At 33.0% G+C, this 19,962-nt stretch overlaps 1 protein-coding gene across 3 annotated transcripts in view; it reads right to left on the bottom strand.

The window, feature by feature from the left end:
- Nucleotides 1–19,962, bottom strand: part of LOC138700255 (neuropeptide CCHamide-1 receptor-like) — a 215,896-nt gene that overhangs the window by 15,370 nt on the left and 180,564 nt on the right. For all 3 annotated transcript variants that reach the window (XM_069826749.1, XM_069826748.1, XM_069826750.1), the window contains 2 exons: nucleotides 16,170–16,536; nucleotides 3,130–3,411 (listed from right to left, as the gene is read on the bottom strand). In XM_069826749.1, coding sequence (XP_069682850.1) covers nucleotides 3,130–3,411; nucleotides 16,170–16,535 — 648 coding nt within the window. In that variant the 5' untranslated portion in view covers nucleotide 16,536. The remainder of the gene's footprint in view (nucleotides 1–3,129; nucleotides 3,412–16,169; nucleotides 16,537–19,962) is intronic.

Raw genomic sequence — 19,962 nt, 5'->3', positions numbered from 1 at the left:
GCACGCTAACTGATAATAATAAAATTTTAATACGCTAGCGTTAAAAGTCCTATTTTAGAAAACATTGTAGTGTTATTCAGATACGTCAAATATAATATAAGAATATTTATAGAATGAGTTTCAGTCAAAATGACTTACCAATATTTAAAAACAACAACAAATATTTATACATATAAATAATTCATTGAAATTAATAATATGTTGCTAATGTTTTCACCTATTTAAATATCTTCAGGCATACATTCAAAATATCTCATGTGGTGCATTAAAATGTTACGTATATTGGCATAATCATTAAATAGATAATCAAACAATCTTAAAATAAACATATTAAAGTAATACATAAAAATTAAATAAACAAATAATAGTTGTGTTAATTATTGCTTTCGATTAATTTACTTGATTAACAGTTAAAACCAGACTAATATTCTAAACACACTTCAATTTTATAACAGCAATTAAAACAACTATTAATACACTTACGAAAATTACTATAATTATGTACATTAAAACACGTTCAATTTCTATTAATGTTACACCTGTATTGAAGGTTCATTAATTCAGAAATTATATATTTATTAATGTATTGCACATGATCGTATAAATGTTGATATATTTTGCAAATTAATGGTTTGTGTCGTTGTGTCTCATACACGTATTTCAAAAATTTTTGTTGTTTTATTAAAGTTATAATTGTAGCAAAGTAATATGATCTTGTTGTTCATGTTAATTCCAATATTAAACTTTATTACTTCATTTATTAGTAGACGTAGGAATTGTTTCAAATAGATCCTTCGACTTGGGATGCAAATTAGATCGTAGGTATACTTATTAACTGGAAGTTGAGCCTAGTTGTGATACATTAATTCACTTCATGTTGCAAAAGTTGTTCGTAGAACTATGGGTTGAAAAAATCTTGTGTTTAAACATTGACTCGTAAATTAATCGAAAGCAATAATTAACACAACTTTCATTTGTTTATTTAATTTTTATGTAATATTTGAATATGTTTATTTTAAGATTGTTTGATTATCTATTTACTGATTATGCCAATATACATAAATTTTGATGCACCACATGAGATATTTTGAATATTTATCGTCGTTGTTCCTGCAAGAACTCCTATGTGCAAAATATTAAATTTTTCAGTAGGAAGAAAAAAAAAACATTTTTCTTCTATGGTAGTAGTGCATAGGAGATTGTAAATTATTACATTTTCGAAAGAAAGAAATAGAATTACATATAGGTGATTTTATTATTTTCTGTATCACTATTTAAGATATTTAATGGAGCAAAAATCTGAAAATCGGAAAATATGTCACATAGGAGTTATTGCCGGAACAACGACGATATGCCTGAAGATGCCTAAATAGGCGAAAATGTTAGCAACATATTGTTAACTTCAATGAATTATTTATATGTATAAGTATTTGTTGTTGATTTTATTAAATATTGATGTCATTTTGGCTGGAATTCATTCCATAAATATTCTTATGTTAAAAGATCTACTCTTAGAAATGACTTTCTCAAAACATTAAGTTGTTTGAAGTTGTTTTATTATTATTATTATTATTATTATTATTATTATTATTATTATTATGACAGAGAGGTTCGGAATTGAACGGGTTACATCAGCTGCTTGTCTATGCAGATGACGTGAATATGTTAGGAGAAAATCCACAAACGATTAGGGAAAACGCAGGAATTTTACTTGAAGCAAGTAAAGATATAGGTTTGGAAGTAAATCCTGAAAAGACAAAGTATATGATTATGTCTCGTGACGAGAATATTGTACGACATGGAAATATAAAATTGGAAAATGTATCTTTACAAGAGGTGGAAGAATTCAAATACATGGGAGCAACAGTAACAAATATAAACGATACTCGGGAGGAAATTAAACGCAGTATAAACATGGGAAATGCGTGTTATTATTCGGTTGACAAGTTTTATCATCCAGTCTGTTGTCAAAAAATCTGAAAGTTAGAATTTATAAAACAGTTATATTACCGTTTCTTCTTTATGGTTGTGAAACTTGGACTCTCACTTTGAGAGAGGAACATAGGTTAAGGGTGTTTGAGAATAAGGTGCTGAGGAAAATATTTGTGGCTAATGGGGATGAAGTTACAGGAGAATGGAGAAAGTTACACAACGCAGAACTGCACGCATTGTATTCTTGATCTGACATAATTTATTATTATTACTCACTGGCTTTTAAGGAGGTTCATTGCCGCCCTCACATAAGCCCGCCATTGGTCCCTATCCTGAGCAAGATTAATCCAGGTTCTACCTTCATATCCCACCTCCCTCAAATCCATTTTAATTTTACCTTCCCATCTACGTCTCGGCCTTCTTAAAGGTCTTTTTCCCTCCGGCCTCCCAACTAACACTCTATACGCATTTTTGGATTCGGCCATACGTGCCACATGTCCTGCCCATCTCAAAGTCTGGATTGTATGTTCCTAATTATGTCAGGTGAAGAATACAATGCGTGCAGTTCTGCGTTGTGTAACTTTCTCCATTGTCCTGTAACTTCATCCCTCTTAGTCCGAAATATTTCCCTAAGAACCTTATTCTCAAACACCCTTAATCTATGTTCCTCTCTCAAAGTGAGAGTCCAAGTTTCGCAACTATACAGAACAACCGGTAATATAACTGTTTTATAAATTCTATCTTTCAGATTTTTTGACAGAAGACTAGATGACAAAAGCTTCTCAACCAAATAATAACACGCATTTCCCGTATTTATTCTGCGTTTAATTTCCTCCCGAGTGTCATTTATATTTGTTACTGTTGCTCCAAGACATTTGAATTTTTCCACCTCTTCGAAGGATAAATCTCCTATTATTATAGTTCCATTTCGTACAATATTCTGGTCACGAGACATAATCATATACTTAGTCTTGTCGGGATTTACTTCCAACCCTATCGCTTTACTAGCTTCAACTAGAATTTCCGCGTTTTCATTATTATTATTATTATTATTATTATTATTATTATTATTATTATTATTATTATTATTATTATTACAACTACATCTTTACAACAACAATTGCCGCTACTTTTACCACAACCAGTCTCACCACCATCTCTGCCACCTATTACTCAGAGCTTTTCGGTGTATATTACCTTAATGGTCTTGTTGACGTCGATGGGGATATCGGGAACGTAAGAGAAGATAGCGGCGGGCAGGGCCAGCATGATGGCGAGCACCCAGATGCCGAGGGCCGTGAGCAGTGTGACGGGCTTGCTGGAAAGGCGGCCCGCCACGTGGCGACGCATCGGGTTCACGATGGCACAGTAGCGCTCCGCACTGAGCGCCGTCAGCGTGAACACCGACACACCGATCGACACATCCTTGGCGCACTCCGACACCTTGCATATCACCTCGCCGTACGGCCACGACTCCAACTGTAACAAAACATTTTCACAATAAGAAGTCTATAGAAAAATACAGAGTGATTCTAAAGTCACTACATTTTTAGTGATATACAGTCATGTCTGGATAATATAGTGAACTCGGTTATAGTGAACATTCGGCTATAGTGAACCTAAATCGTTGGTCCCGACTCGCATACAATAAAAAGTACAGTATTATTTCCGTTTATAGTGAACCCTCACTTGGGTTATAACGAACTTAAAACTACAACTTCCAAGGAAATGTTCTAATTTCAAAATGAACAATATGGAAATATACAAAAACCCTTTCTCATATAAATATGTGGACAAAATTTAAACCTGCTACTCCTTAAGGGGTTAGGTACAGCTTATAGCAGTAATATTTTTAGAAATGAATAATTTCAAGGAAAAATTATTCCGGGGCCGGGTATCGATCGCGAACGCTCTATCGACGGAGCTACCCCAGGAAGCATACAAGACACCATCACAATTTTTTCTTTATATCCACACAACTCACATGAGCTGACTAGACGCCAGAACTCAACTATGAGTGCCGGTAGAGCGTTCGCGAGCTAAGCGAAGTGTCCCGGGATCGATACCCGGCCCCGGAACAATTTTTCCTTGAAATTATTCAATCCACTACCTGAAAGCCAGATTTGCATTTTTGGAAATATTCAACATTTTTTTTTCCTTCATTATTGTATCTTGTAAAATAATGAAAATTGGTATGTGTAAAACACTCCTTCTGCTATATGGAACAATTTTTTTACAATTAAAAAAATATGTACATATATATATATATATATATATATATATATATTTTTTTTTTTTTCAAAATTCAAAAAGTGCAGTTCACTGTGCAGTGATGAAGCATTTCCCTCATAACTCATAAACTTGTTAACTTTTTCATGTTCTCTCTCTTTTATTTTATTGCTGAAACTCATGTTTACAATATCATGCTCTTTCAACTACTTCCTTAATAAATAATATATTTTTTTTTATTTTGTGTTAGAATAAAATACTGATATTTGACCATTTTGTAAAATGAATTTATTTTTTATCAGACAATGTATAAAAGGTAGAGGAGTGATCTTGCATCATATTGTACATATGAGATGCATTAATACACACAAGAAATTTCATCACAGAATGTTGGATAGTCTTTGAGTTATGTGGGAAACGCTTCATCACTGCACAGTGAACTGAATTTAAAAAAATTTAAATAATTTTTTAAATCGTAAAAATATTTTTTTCATATAGCAGAAGGACAGTGTTTTACATGTATTTAATTTGATTATTGTACAAGATAGAGTAATGGAAGAAAAAATTGTTGAATATTTTCAAAATATTACAGCTGTAAGCTGGACCTAACCCCTTAAGTGCCTTGAAAGACAAAGTAGATGAAAGTATATGATTATGTCTCGTGACTAGAACATAGTACGAAATGGAAATATAAAAATTGAAAATTTGTCCTTTCAAAAATAGAAAAATTAAAAAATCTTGGAGTAACAGTAACAAATATAAATGTCACTCCAGAGAAAATTAAACGCATAATAAATATGGGAAATGCCTGTTATTAGGCCTATTCGGCTGAGAAGCTTTTGTCATCCAGTCTTCTCTCAAACAGCTTAAATTTAGAAATTTATATTACCGATTGTTCTCTATGTTGTGAAACTTGGAGAGAGAGGAACGCAGGCTAAGGACTTTCGAGAATAAGGTGCTGAAGAAAATATTTCGGGGTAAGAGGGGTGAAGTTACAAGAGAATGGAGGAAGTTACACAACGCAGAACTGCATGCATTGTATTCTTAATCTGACATAATTACGAACATTAAATCTAGACTTTTGAGATTGACTGGCCTTGTAACACGTATGAGCGGATCAAGAAATGCATATAGAGTGTTAGTTGGAAGACCTGAGGAGAGAAAGACCTTTGGGGAGGCCGTGACGTAGAATAGAGGATAATATTAAAATGGAGTTGAGGGAGATGGGATATGATGATAGGGACTGGATTAGTTTTGCTCAGGATAGGGACCGATGGCGGACTTATGTTAGAAAGGCAATGAAGCTCTGAGTTCCTTAAAGCCATTTGTAAGTACGGCAAGTATATATTTCCTCAAGCTTGTAGTCTTTGAGCAAGCACGCTAGCACAGAGGTATCTGAATGCTTGCGATGAATTGTCATAATCGAGGTTGTATCTGGAATGTATCGTGGTTGTTTAGACCTAACAATGACTCTTAGGTATTAATTATTTAATCTTATTTTCAGATTAATTTCGCGCTATTTTTAATAATTTTGAAATACCTTCCTGAATAACACTAAGCTGAGAACCGTTGTTAAATAGTTGTGGTGTGAATCGTACTGTTTGTGGAAACGGACTTGTGTCACTTTTCCCGAGCACTACAGATATTAGAGTATCTATTTGATATTTATAGTACATTATAAGTTATTATACATTTAGTAATATATAATTTTAAATTATACAAGTATTATGTTAAATCATAGTATAGTATACTACAGTTTATGATATATCATCCTTTATTACATACCGTTACGTCTGATTGTAATCCTTTATGTTTATATTATTAATAGCATACCATTACGTCTGATTGTAATCCTTTATGTTTATATTATTAATAGCATACCATTACGTCTGATTGTAATCCTTTATGTTTATATTATTAATAGCATACCATTACGTCTGATTGTAATCCTTTATGTTTATATTATTAATAGCATACCATTACGTCTGATTGTAATCCTTTATGTTTATATTATTAATAGCATACCATTACGTCTGATTGTAATCCTTTATGTTTATATTATTAATAGCCTACCATTACGTCTGATTGTAATCCTTTATGTTTATATTATTAATAGCCTACCATTACGTCTGATTGTAATCCTTTATGTTTATATTATTAATAGCATACCATTACGTCTGATTGTAATCCTTTATGTTTATATTATTAATAGCATACCATTACGTCTGATTGTAATCCTTTATGTTTATATTATTAATAGCATACCATTACGTCTGATTGTAATCCTTTATGTTTATATTATTAATAGCATACCATTACGTCTGATTGTAATCCTTTATGTTTATATTATTAATAGCATACCATTACGTCTGATTGTAATCCTTTATGTTTATATTATTAATAGCCTACCATTACGTCTGATTGTAATCCTTTATGTTTATATTATTAATAGCCTACCATTACGTCTGATTGTAATCCTTTATGTTTATATTATTAATAGCCTACCATTACGTCTGATTGTAATCCTTTATGTTTATATTATTAATAGCCTGCCATTATGTCTGATTGTAATCCTTTATGTTTATATTATTAATAGCCTACCATTACGTCTGATTGTAATCCTTTATGTTTATATTATTAATAGCCTGCCATTACGTCTGATTGTAATCCTTTATGTTTATATTATTAATAGCCTGCCATTACGTCTGATTGTAATCCTTTATGTTTATATTATTAATAGCCTACCATTACGTCTGATTGTAATCCTTTATGTTTATATTATTAATAGCCTACCATTATGTCTGATTGTAATCCTTTATGTTTATATTATTAATAGCCTACCATTACGTCTGATTGTAATCCTTTATGTTTATATTATTAATAGCCCACCATTACGTCTGATTGTAATCCTTTATGTTTATATTATTAATAGCCTACCATTACGTCTGATTGTAATCCTTTATGTTTATATTATTAATAGCCTACCATTACGTCTGATTGTAATCCTTTATGTTTATATTATTAATAGCCTACCATTACGTCTGATTGTAATCCTTTATGTTTATATTATTAATAGCCTACCATTACGTCTGATTGTAATCCTTTATGTTTATATTATTAATAGCCCACCATTACGTCTGATTGTAATCCTTTATGTTTATATTATTAATAGCCTACCATTACGTCTGATTGTAATCCTTTATGTTTATATTATTAATAGCCTACCATTACGTCTGATTGTAATCCTTTATGTTTATATTATTAATAGCCTACCATTACGTCTGATTGTAATCCTTTATGTTTATATTATTAATAGCATACCATTACGTCTGATTGTAATCCTTTATGTTTATATTATTAATAGCCTACCATTACGTCTGATTGTAATCCTTTATGTTTATATTATTAATAGCCCACCATTACGTCTGATTGTAATCCTTTATGTTTATATTATTAATAGCCTACCATTATGTCTGATTGTAATCCTTTATGTTTATATTATTAATAGCCTACCATTACGTCTGATTGTAATCCTTTATGTTTATATTATTAATAGCCTACCATTACGTCTGATTGTAATCCTTTATGTTTATATTATTAATAGCCTACCATTATGTCTGATTGTAATCCTTTATGTTTATATTATTAATAGCCTACCATTACGTCTGATTGTAATCCTTTATGTTTATATTATTAATAGCCTACCATTACGTCTGATTGTAATCCTTTATGTTTATATTATTAATAGCCTACCATTATGTCATTGTTGAAGAACTGTGGATATGGGTTATGTAAATAAGCCTAATGATTTGTGTGTCTGCATAGAGCGAAGTTTATTTCATTAAATTAATAAGAGTGTTATAAAGTCTGTACTGTACAATAGATTGATGTAATATCCTTATAAACTATTATGTACTGACAGACTGAATGACTAGAACAACCGTGGATCTCGTTATATTAATGCGGGGAAATTATCAAAATCGAACTACGATGGTAAAAGAAATGTTATGTTTTATTTAACGACGCTCCCAACTGCAGAGGTTATATCAGCATCGCCGGATGTGCCGGAATTTTGTCCCGCAGGAGTTCTTTTACATGCCAGTAAATCTACTGACATGAGCCTGTCGCATTTAAGCACACTTAAATGCCATCGACCTGGCCCGGGATCGAACCCGCAACCTTGGGCATAGAAGGCCAGCGCTATACCAACTTGCCAACCAGGTCGACGCGATGGTAAAAGAAACATACATGTATTTGTACTTTCGTTCTCGTCCTTTATTACAAATTATTTTAAAACTATATAAATCTGGAACACAGAAAGAAATTCACTCCACTTGTAAATTCCCTAGTAAGTAGCCTACTTAAAATGATCAATATTTATCGAGTAGTTTATTAAATAAAGTTCCTCTTGAGAAAAGTTTCATTACTCCACACATTGCATTATTTTTGTCAACTGAATCTGTCCTAAAGACAGAAGTTTTCACAACCAAGACCGCAGAAACAAAGAAAACAAAGAACACTTGGAGTTGATACATGTCTTCAGTTGGTGCTACTGTTAGTAGAAAATTGCCTCGTAGTGATAAAGGGAAAGAAAAAAAAATTGTTCATTCTGTACAAACAGATGAAAAGCAAACCGATATGTAAAAAAAAAAAAAAAAAAATCAATATTTGTGCCGAAAATCTGCATTATAGGGTCGTATTCATAAACGAGACTTTGCATGAAGACTTTTCAAAGTCGACTTTCATAGACAGTTTAACTTTGTTAAAAGTCCTATTTATAGACAATACTTCTGAGACTTTGACTTTGACTTCGGTAAGTCGAGATTTGACGATCTTTTTCTAATGTTGGCAATTACAATCACTACTTTCTAAACGAATTAAAGTAATAGATAGTTGAAAAAGAGTAGATATTACCACAATCAAAGCCATCTTTTGAGTCACAAATTAATGAAACAATTGAACATTTGTACATGTTAAGCAATTGTTACCGTTCTTGCAGCTTTACATAAGAATAATTTATTCGAGGACTTAGTGTGAAACTAATGCAAGTACAAAAATTGACATTTTTAGATGTTTACACAATTCGATAATAATTCGTTCTTCTACTTGGTCACAAAAAATCGTAACTCAGTTCCGAGCAGTCTTGTACTCGTATATAATACAATAAAATTCGTAACTATAAAACATGATGGTTCATCTGAAATAGTATTGCCTGTTAAGAATTTTGTTGTGAATAAAACATCGATTGTAGTTACAGTACGTTAGGTTCACAATAAGCTCTCGAATTATTCCATTATAAAATAATTTTATTCTGAAGATATGGAAGATGAGATACCACCAATGACAGACTATGAAAAAGACATATTATCCTGCTGACAGCTGGCAGTTCTGCATGTCTACAGAAACTACTTAAAAAATTAATTGAAATCAATATTCAGAAAACATTATGACGACAGCAAGGATTATATTCGTAAATTAACTGCATATCCAACTGTATAACCTATCCTCTATAGAATTAAATAGTCGAAATCAATATTAAGCTATGCATTCTTACCTGTAGTGTAAAATCGCGATGAAATAAGAAGTTGTATTATTGGTGGAACAGATAATCCTCTTTTATTATTATTCATCAGTGAATGTTAAAACATGACAAGGACATCTAATACTGTCTGTTTATCAAATCTGTACCTTGATTTGAATTTATTATCTACTAGCCGTACCCGTGCGCTCCGCTGCTCCCGTTAGAAATAAATAAAGTAATTACATAATTAAAATAGGACGTTTGATCCAGGGAACATTCGTGTTTGATAGAAGGATAAATCATTTAATGTGTTACTTAATTTAAATTGTATTTAAAATATTAAAACGCGATCATTTTGATCCAGAGACCACTCATTTGGTGCAATGACAATTCCTTTAACATGTTATTAATTGTTATTACCAATTATTTTTGGAAAAGCGAAAATTAACAGAAAAATTTTGGCTACAGATTTATTATTATGTTTATATTATATTATATTATATTATATTATATTATATTATATTATATTATATTATATTATATTATATTATATTATATTATATTATATTATATTATATTATGTAAAAAGTGTGTTGATAACGGATGTACTTGAATTAGAAAGTTTTTAATTTGTTGTGGGAGCTCTTGAATCTCAGGAGGAACAGCTTTTACAACAGCGCAACATAATCTGCTTGGCTCATTACCCAAGTTTTTTGCATTGCATTTATTGCATATATATTTTTTATGTATTTTAACACGATTCAATTGAGCATAGTTAAAATTTGAATTATAAAATAATGGATTGCTAAGCTAACGTACTATTACTGCATACTAAATCAATACACTCTCGTTGTTCGTTAATTCTCTGAGATAAAAATGAATATGTTCATAAACATTATTTTAAGAAATACAGGAAATGAATATACAGAATAACCTATCAAGTTTTCTGTGCATAAGAATCTATTTTAATCTTACCTATCCTCAATTCACTCACAAGTTACTGTAATAACATTATAGCATTATGTCCATCTAGAGAAGCTACAATTTACAATGATGAAATAATAATTAATTATACAAATCGGTTAATTCAGCTTCCTATATTACTTCATACAAACACAGAAACATTCTCTGTAGGCTATGTTTCATAGTTTTCGATTGTTGTGTCCAAGGCCCTTTATAGACGAAGTCATTTGTTTTTTATTTCAATATACCGCCTTTGATGGCAGTTATTTTAATTTTAAAACTAATTTATCTCATTAAATATCAGTCCTATCAAAATTTTCCAAAGAATAAAACTTATCAGAAATCATGTTTAAAGAAACTTCTGTTATGTAACATTTTTTTACAAAAATCAATAATAAGCGAGATATTTCGATTTATTTAATTCAGGCCCCCTTATAACCCCCCTTTTAAATAACGTATTTTGAATGCCATATCGCCTAAAATCTAAGTTACAACGAACTTAATTTATATTCCAATTTTCATCGAAATCCGTTCAGCCATTATCGCGTGAAAAGGTAACAAACATACAGACAGACAGACAGATAGAGAGACAGACAGACAGACATACAAAAAAAAATACAAAAAAAAGCGATTTTCGGTTTCAGGATGGTTAATTATACATGTTAACACCAATTATTTCTAGAATATCGAAAATTACCAGAAAAATTTTGGCTACAGATTTATTATTAGTATAGATATCTAATAATACGCCGAGGAACATGAACAGCTTTAATAATCTCCTGGATATCCTCAATATTCTCGGTAAATTGAACAATTTTCCAAATATCAGCCATTTTCCTTATGTCCACGAACGAAACTCGTAGTCAAAGTCTAGATTTACGGCGACTTCGAAGTAAAGTCATCATTGAAGTTTACTTTCGTCAAAGTGTCGACTGTGAATAGGAAAATGGTGACTTTGTAATTTCCAAAGTCAACTTTGGTCCAAAGTCTCGTCTATGAATGCGACCCTTAATAAAGTATCGAAAATTATTTCAACGCAACAATGTTTCTTAAAATTCATACAACAATTAAAACAACAGAATCTCAGAGCTACAGAATGAGCAATAGTACTATGAAATTGATATCCGCAATGGAGGCTAAAGCTGATAATGATGGTTTTTGTGAGGCATAGAGAGTTTGGCATCGCAGTCTGACAACCTGCATGTCATCTCGTAAGACAGATGGTTCTATTTCCGTGCGCGCTATAAAGGCCCACGAAATGGACCATAAATTTCATACCAGACCAGTTAATTTATACACTACCCCAGTCCGGTTACCATATTTTAGGCATCTCCAACTCTGGGTACAACCCCTGTGGGATAACATACACGTTTTAATCAGGCGACCTAACCCAACAAACGTAAAACAAGCACCTGAAGGCCACAATCTGCGAACCCACACTTTATTAACCGGATCTCTCCCCACAATCAGAGCCCTACCTACCACACAGGCGAATATACAGGGTGTTTGCGAATGTTATTACAAGCTACTACAGGTATATGAGTCTGCTAAGAAGACGATATTGTTCGGAACATGTCCTTGGGATGACGGAGATCATATTTATGAAATTAAGCCTAAAGACATTTCAATTCGAGACAATAATTGCATTTATTTTCTGAAATGACCAAAATTCTTAGATAAATGTACAAATATTTCTTAATTTATACAGTTTAAAAAAATTAAAGCAAGATAATTCAAATGGACGCATCACATAATCAGAGCTTTAGAAGAAAGAGAACTTAAAGAAGTGTTTCAAGAATCTCTAATAGGGACAGCAAATTTAGGCTGATTCTGACAACATAAGGGAAAATTGAGATATTCTAAATATTTTCAAATCTTACTAAATGTAAAAAATCTGCTACTGTAGGATACTGTGGGACAATAATGAATATGAACCGAGCATCCTGCGATGTATAACCACAGTATACACATTTTATTTATATACTTATCTATCTATCTATCTATCTATCTATCTATCTATCTATCTATCTATCTATCTATCTATCTATCTATCTATCTATCTATCTATCTATCTATCTATCTATCTATCTATCTATCTATCTATCTATCTATCTATCTATCTATCTATCTATCTATCTATCTATCTATCTATCTATCTATCTATCTATCTATCTATCTATCTATCTATCTATCTATCTATCTATCTATCTATCTATCTATCTATCTATCTATCTATCTATCTATCTATCTATCTATCTATCTATCTATCTATCTATCTATCTATCTATCTATCTATCTATCTATCTATCTATCTATCTATCTATCTATCTATCTATCTATCTATCTATCTATCTATCTATCTATCTATCTATCTATCTATCTATCTATCTATCTATCTATCTATCTATCTATCTATCTATCTATCTATCTATCTATCTATCTATCTATCTATCTATCTATCTATCTATCTATCTATCTATCTATCTATCTATCTATCTATCTATCTATCTATCTATCTATCTATCTATCTATCTATCTATCTATCTATCTATCTATCTATCTATCTATCTATCTATCTATCTATCTATCTATCTATCTATCTATCTATCTATCTATCTATCTATCTATCTATCTATCTATCTATCTATCTATCTATCTATCTATCTATCTATCTATCTATCTATCTATCTATCTATCTATCTATCTATCTATCTATCTATCTATCTATCTATCTATCTATCTATCTATCTATCTATCTATCTATCTATCTATCTATCTATCTATCTATCTATCTATCTATCTATCTATCTATCTATCTATCTATCTATCTATCTATCTATCTATCTATCTATCTATCTATCTATCTATCTATCTATCTATCTATCTATCTATCTATCTATCTATCTATCTATCTATCTATCTATCTATCTATCTATCTATCTATCTATCTATCTATCTATCTATCTATCTATCTATCTATCTATCTATCTATCTATCTATCTATCTATCTATCTATCTATCTATCTATCTATCTATCTATCTGTCTATCTGTCTGTCTCTCTGTCTGTCTGTCTGTCTGTCTGTCTGTCTGTCTGCCTGCCTGCATACCTGCCTGCCTACCTACCTACCTACCTACCTACCTACCTATCTATCTGTCTGTCTGTCTGTCTGTCTATTTATTTATTTATTTAACTAGCTAGCTAGTGAGTACAAATTAAATTTATAAAACAAAAATGTTTCTAGCCACTACCGTAAGAGTCAGGCTCGTGTACGGTGTGGTCTTAGTCAATAACATAACATAAAATTTACAAGGGCAGTTTACTAAATACAGTAAGTAACTTAATTCAAACCAATAAATAACACACAAGAGCAAAAAAAAAAGAGAGAGAGAGAGAAATAGACATTTAATATAAATTCATACTCAGACAGAAGCCAGTGATATTCAATAGAAAAATGAATATAGTCGACAGAAAGAAAAGATAAAAAAAGTACACACATTTTTTAATATTATATGTTATGAACAATTTTATAAATTCTTTTTTAAAAGCTTCAATTTCAAAATATTTCAAATTTGGAAAATGGTTTGTAATTTTATTATAAAATCTTGGGCCGAAACTAGCACCATGTTTAAGAGCTGCACTTGTATGACATTAATTGTATTGTATGCTCAATTAATGGGAAAGTAGACTTTTGTCTTGGAGTACGATATTCATGTCGATTAGATTTATGTTTTATTTGATTTCTGTGGTAGTAAGTTAGTAAACTATATTTATGTATTTCTTCAATAGTTAATACATTAAAATCTGTAAAAATTAAATATGTTGGATAATCCATATTTTTGGTTAGACAAATTTTTATTAATATTCTGTGTAATGAAATTAATGGATTAAGTACAGATGATGCTACTCTGCCCCAATTTATTATACCACATTGTATTAATGATTGTACCAAAGCTAAGAACTATTATGAATTTATAAATTGCTTTCTTATACTTGTACACATGAAATCAATTTGTTTATCCCAACGTAAATGCTGGTCTATAATAATTCCTAAATATTTGACTTGTGTGGAAGATGTTAGATTTGGGCAATTACAATAATTATTTGTTAATTCATTACATGAAATATTATGTATTACTAAGTGATAATTATTCATAAGTGGAGATAATCCTTCCGTTGTTAAAAAATGGAATATAGGTAGATTTATTAGTATTTAAGGACAGGAGATTAGAGTCAAGCCAATTTTTCACTACACTCCATTGCTAGCATTTAAATAAGTTTTATCCCAATTTTCTCCATTAAATGTTAGTACAGTCATTTAAAATTTGCCAACTTTAAAAGATATGCGGCTGCTTTAAGGAAAGACTCCACTGAAAATCATGAAAATTTTTTCAAATTTTTTTAGCTATTTCACTTATTCAGAATTTATATTTTCATACCCCAAATGGATTCAGCTCAATTCTGATTACAAATACTCGTGTGTTTACACTTTTTAAATTAAGGCTGGAGGGGGGCGTGGAATTTAAAGCGCTGTCAAAATTGTTTTTCATCGAAGAATTCTTTTTTAAAATTCTGACTACAAATCTAGTAACATTCTTTTGGCTCCCTGAAGTTACTAGATGAATGTAACTGAGGAGAATATTAATTTACATAAATAATCATTTTATTTTCAAATCTATTTTTCTATGTTCATTTTTGTTGATTCAACACCAACTTTCTTATGCCACATATTAATCAATCTGGATGAAATTTTTACTGCAAGTATTTATGAGGTAGCTGCATGTTTCTATGCCTTTATTTTGTGAGAAATGCTGCTAGTTTATTTTATTAATATTTTTCTTAATGCTGCTAGTTTATTTTATTAATATTTTTCTTAAGAGCATTTCTCACAAAATAAATGCATAGAAACATGCAGCTACCTCATAAATACTTGCAGTAAAAATTTCATCCAGATTGATTAATATTTGGCATAAGAAAGTTGGTGTTGAATTAACAAAAATGAACACAGAAAAATAGATTTGAAAATAAAATGAATATTTATGTAAATTAATATTCTCCTCAGTTACATTCATCTAGTAACTTCAGAGAGCCAACAAAAAGTTACTAGATTTGTAATCAGAAATTTTAAAAAAGAATTCTTCGATGAAAAACAATTTTGACAGCTCTTTAGGTTCCACGCCCCCTTCCAGCCTTAATTTAAAAAGTGTAAACATACGAGTATTTGTAATCAGAATTGAGCTGAATCCATTTGGGGTATGAAAATATAAATTCTGAATAAGTGAAATAGCTAAAAAAAAAATTTTGGAAAAATTTTCATGATTTTCAGTGGAGTCTTCCCTCAAGTATGAGAGTGGCAAACTACAGTAACCATCGTTTTGTTCTGCAGTGAATTGTTCAAACAAAAGGAAAGCAGCCCCGAATTATATTTTTTAAATTTCCAAATGAATTAGAAAGGTAAGTACATAAAATGGCATAGCTTTTTACTATTTCTGTCTTAATAATATGTATGTGATTCATGTACTTACCGTGTACAAGGTAGAAGTGAACGGGACACTTGTTACTATGACGAGAAGGTCCCCCAGCGCCAGGCTGAAGATGTACGTGTTGGGGACGTTCCTCATGTTGCGATGGCGTATGAATATTAGGACAAGGGTGCCGTTTCCAAGGACACCGACCACGAAGATGAGTGCGAACAGGACCGGCACTATATAGGTCTCCGGACGCTTGTTGTACGGGATGTATTCGACCTCTTTCTCCACCACCTCCACCTCGTCCAGATCCGAATTCGACCAGTTCCAATAGCTGCCGTTCACGTCCGGGACACAGCTGCTGTTGAATTCCAAGGGACAGTCCTCCAGCATGTACTGAGACTCGGTGCTGCCAAACAACATCCTGTGGCAAAGTGACAGTACTTAATAATCATTCCCTACTTCTAACTTATGAGAATTCTCGAATGCTTACAAAATTAATTTCGGGTTGCATTGGGAATTACAAAGAAAAAGCAATTGAATTGTACGAGGCGCATCCAGAAAGTAAGTTTCCTGATTTTTCCCCTTGAAAGTAAACGTAATTAGCCGTGTCAATTGCGCATGCGTAACAGATCAATGACGTAACAATCATATGCCAGCCGGACAGGTCCCGCCTGGTACCAGTAGCATGGCAGCAGTGGTCCGAAATGGAAGCTCCTATTCCTTCTCCCACCGCCTGCGAAGTTCGGTCGGCGATAAAGTTCTTTAATGCACAAAGCATTGCGCCAATTGAAATTCATCGGCAGCTCGATCAGGTCTATGGGCCAAACTTCATGAGTAAGCAGATGGTGCGTCACTAGTGTAGGCAGTTTTCCGAAGGTCGTCAAAGTGTCCATGACGAAGAGTGCAGTGGGCGACCGTCCCTCATCAAAGATGATCGTGTTGAGCTGGTGCGGCAGTGCACCGCAGATATCGCGATCCTTGTTGCATGAGATTGTCACTAAGCACCTGCTGTTCAAAAAATTGTGTGCCAGGTGGGTGCCGAAAAACCTGACACCCGAACACAAAATGCAACGTTTAGAAGCAGCACTGACATTTCTGCAACGGTATCACGATGACGGCGACGAGTTCCTCGACAGGATCGTCACGGGCGATGAGACTTGGATTTCGCACTTCACCTTGGAAACCAAGCAGCAGTCAATGCATTGGCGGCAAAATGGATCTCCGGTCAGGACGAAATTCAAACAGACACTGTCGGTTCGGAAAGTGATGTGCACGGTGTTCTGGGACAGGAAGGGCATTCTGCTCATTGACTTCCTTGCAAGAGGTGAAACAGTGAACGCTGACTGTTACTGTGAAACACTGCGAAAATTGCGACGTGTCATTCAAAACAAGAGGCGTGGAATGCTTACTGCAGGTGTTGTGCTCCTCCATGACAATGCTCGTCCACATACGGCTCGGCGCACAGCAGCTGTTTTGACGGAATTTGGCTGGGAGTTGTTTCATCACCACCCTACAGTCCTGATCTTGCTCTCAGCGATTTTCACGTTTTCTTACACCTCAAGAAATTCCTGTCCTCCGGTGAGCGTTTTGACAACGACGAAGAGCTGAAGACGTCTGTCACACGCTGGTTCCATTCACAGGCGGCAGAGTTCTACGACAGAGGGATACAAAAGTTGATCCAACGATACGACAAGTGTCTCAATTCTGATGGTGGCTATGTTGAAAAATAGCTGAAACATTGCTGTACCTGTTGCCAATAAATGTTTTCCTGAAAGTGTGTGTTCTTTTTTTTTAAATAGGGAAACTTACTTTCTGGATGCCCCTCGTATATTTGTCAGGGCATCAGTCAACAATTTGGTTATTTTTAGTTTCTTATTTTTTCAGAATATACATATCAGACACCGCAAATCCCGCCCATAACTGGCTGCCGTCGAAGGACTCAAGACTGAGCATCTTGTCTGTTAAAGGAGAAAAAACGCTGAAATATATTATATATATATATATATAGCTCGTAAATACTAAATATCAATAGTGTGTGATCTGCGTAAAACACAACCTTTTGTTTCTCTTTTATCACTACCACTTTCTTTACTGAACGAGAAGGAGTAATAGAAATATATTTTCATATGAACGAGAAATTATCTCCTTTATGTGCAAATATAAATACAGAGGAAGAATGATGAGAGTGTGTCAGCTTGACCATGTGTGTTTGTTTTCTGTTTTATTGTATCTACGTGTCTTAAATGGATGCAGACGTTCTAAACAATAGCGCTATTCTTCCGGAATGTGTTAAGATCGAAGACTGTGCTATAACCCATAAGGTTGTAATAATTGTACACAGGGAACGGTTTGACCTAAAATTAGGTTTTTTTCCGACGTACTTATAAATGCATGCTCTTTTTATTTGGCAAGCTACTGAATTTCAGAATTAAATAGATGCCCGACCGCCAACGTCCTTTATAATAGCTATGTTCCTTTACTAGACAAAGCTGCATTCCTGTGATTCACGGATATGTGAAGTCGCTGAAGGTCATATGCAGGAGGTTTGCCGCGGAGAACAGTGAAACAACCAATGAGTTTCGAGTAAATGGCGGTAAGTGAGCTTCGAAGGTGCTTAGAACTCCAGTTAAGAGTTTCGCCCACATTTTCATAAATTTATTTATACTAGAATTATTAAAATCACAGAAATTGTAACATAAGAATGTTAAATCTCATCTATAACAATAAAAATATGTGAATTAAAATTGGAATTATATTTGACTTTTCGTAAAACTAACGACTTAAAGGAAGAAAAAAAAATAGAATTGAGGGGGTCAGCGCAACAGTGGTCTAACCCTCCTCAATGCGAAAAATTAAATATTGAGCCTTCCGTTGATTTTGACGCCAACTATCTCCCTACGAAGTGGAACAGACCGATCCACCATTATATAGCTTGTTAGGAAGCATGTAATTTTTCCCCTAAAAATATCATATATACACACACAGACATATATATATATATATAAGTTGCTTTTTCTACATTAAAAAATGGCTTAGACCCTGTTGCGCTGACCCCCTCAATTGCAGCTTACTTACTTACTTACTCACTTACTGGCTTTTAAGGAACCCGGAGGTTTATTGTTGCCCTCACATAAGCCCGCCATTGGTCCCTATCCTGAGCAAGTTTAATCCATTCTCAATCATCATATCCCACCTCCCTCAAATCCATTTTAATATTATCTTCCCATCTACGTCTCGGCCTCCCTAAAGGTCTTTTTCCCGCCGGCCTCCCAACTAACACTCTATATGCATTTCTGGATTCGCCCATAAGTACTACATGCCCTGCCCATCTCAAACATCCGGATTTAATGTTCCTAATTATGTCAGGTGAAGAATACAATGCGTGCAGTTCTGTGTTGTGTAACTTTCTCCATTCTTCTGTAACTTCATCCCTCTTAGCCCCAAATATTTTCCTAAGCACCTTATTCTCAAACACCCTTAACCTATGTTCCTCTCTCAAAGTGAGAGTCCAAGTTTCACAACCATAAATAACAACCGGCGATATAACTATTTTATAAATTCTAACCTCAATTACAGCTAGAGAAGAAAAATGATTTTCTTGGAATTATTATGAATTTTCTGATGTTTCATTCATGCATACTTCAAATAACAGAGTACATTAGTGCCGCAGAAGTATTAAGAAAGCTCGTCTTGCATGCTACGAAAAACTTCATTCATTTGGTTAACTAATTTTATTGGAGAACAAGTAAAATATATTTGAATTGTGGATGGCAGAAACTCCACACATTCATTTAGGGGAATTTTTAACCCCTGCAGTAGCTGAGCGGTCAGACCTACAGCCTGTCAC

Source organism: Periplaneta americana, chromosome 5 (assembly GCF_040183065.1).
Source record: "Periplaneta americana isolate PAMFEO1 chromosome 5, P.americana_PAMFEO1_priV1, whole genome shotgun sequence".
NCBI classification, from domain to species: Eukaryota; Metazoa; Arthropoda; class Insecta; order Blattodea; family Blattidae; genus Periplaneta; species Periplaneta americana.
The sequence above is the reverse complement of the archived record's forward strand: the minus strand, read 5'-3'. Positions and strand labels throughout refer to the sequence as shown.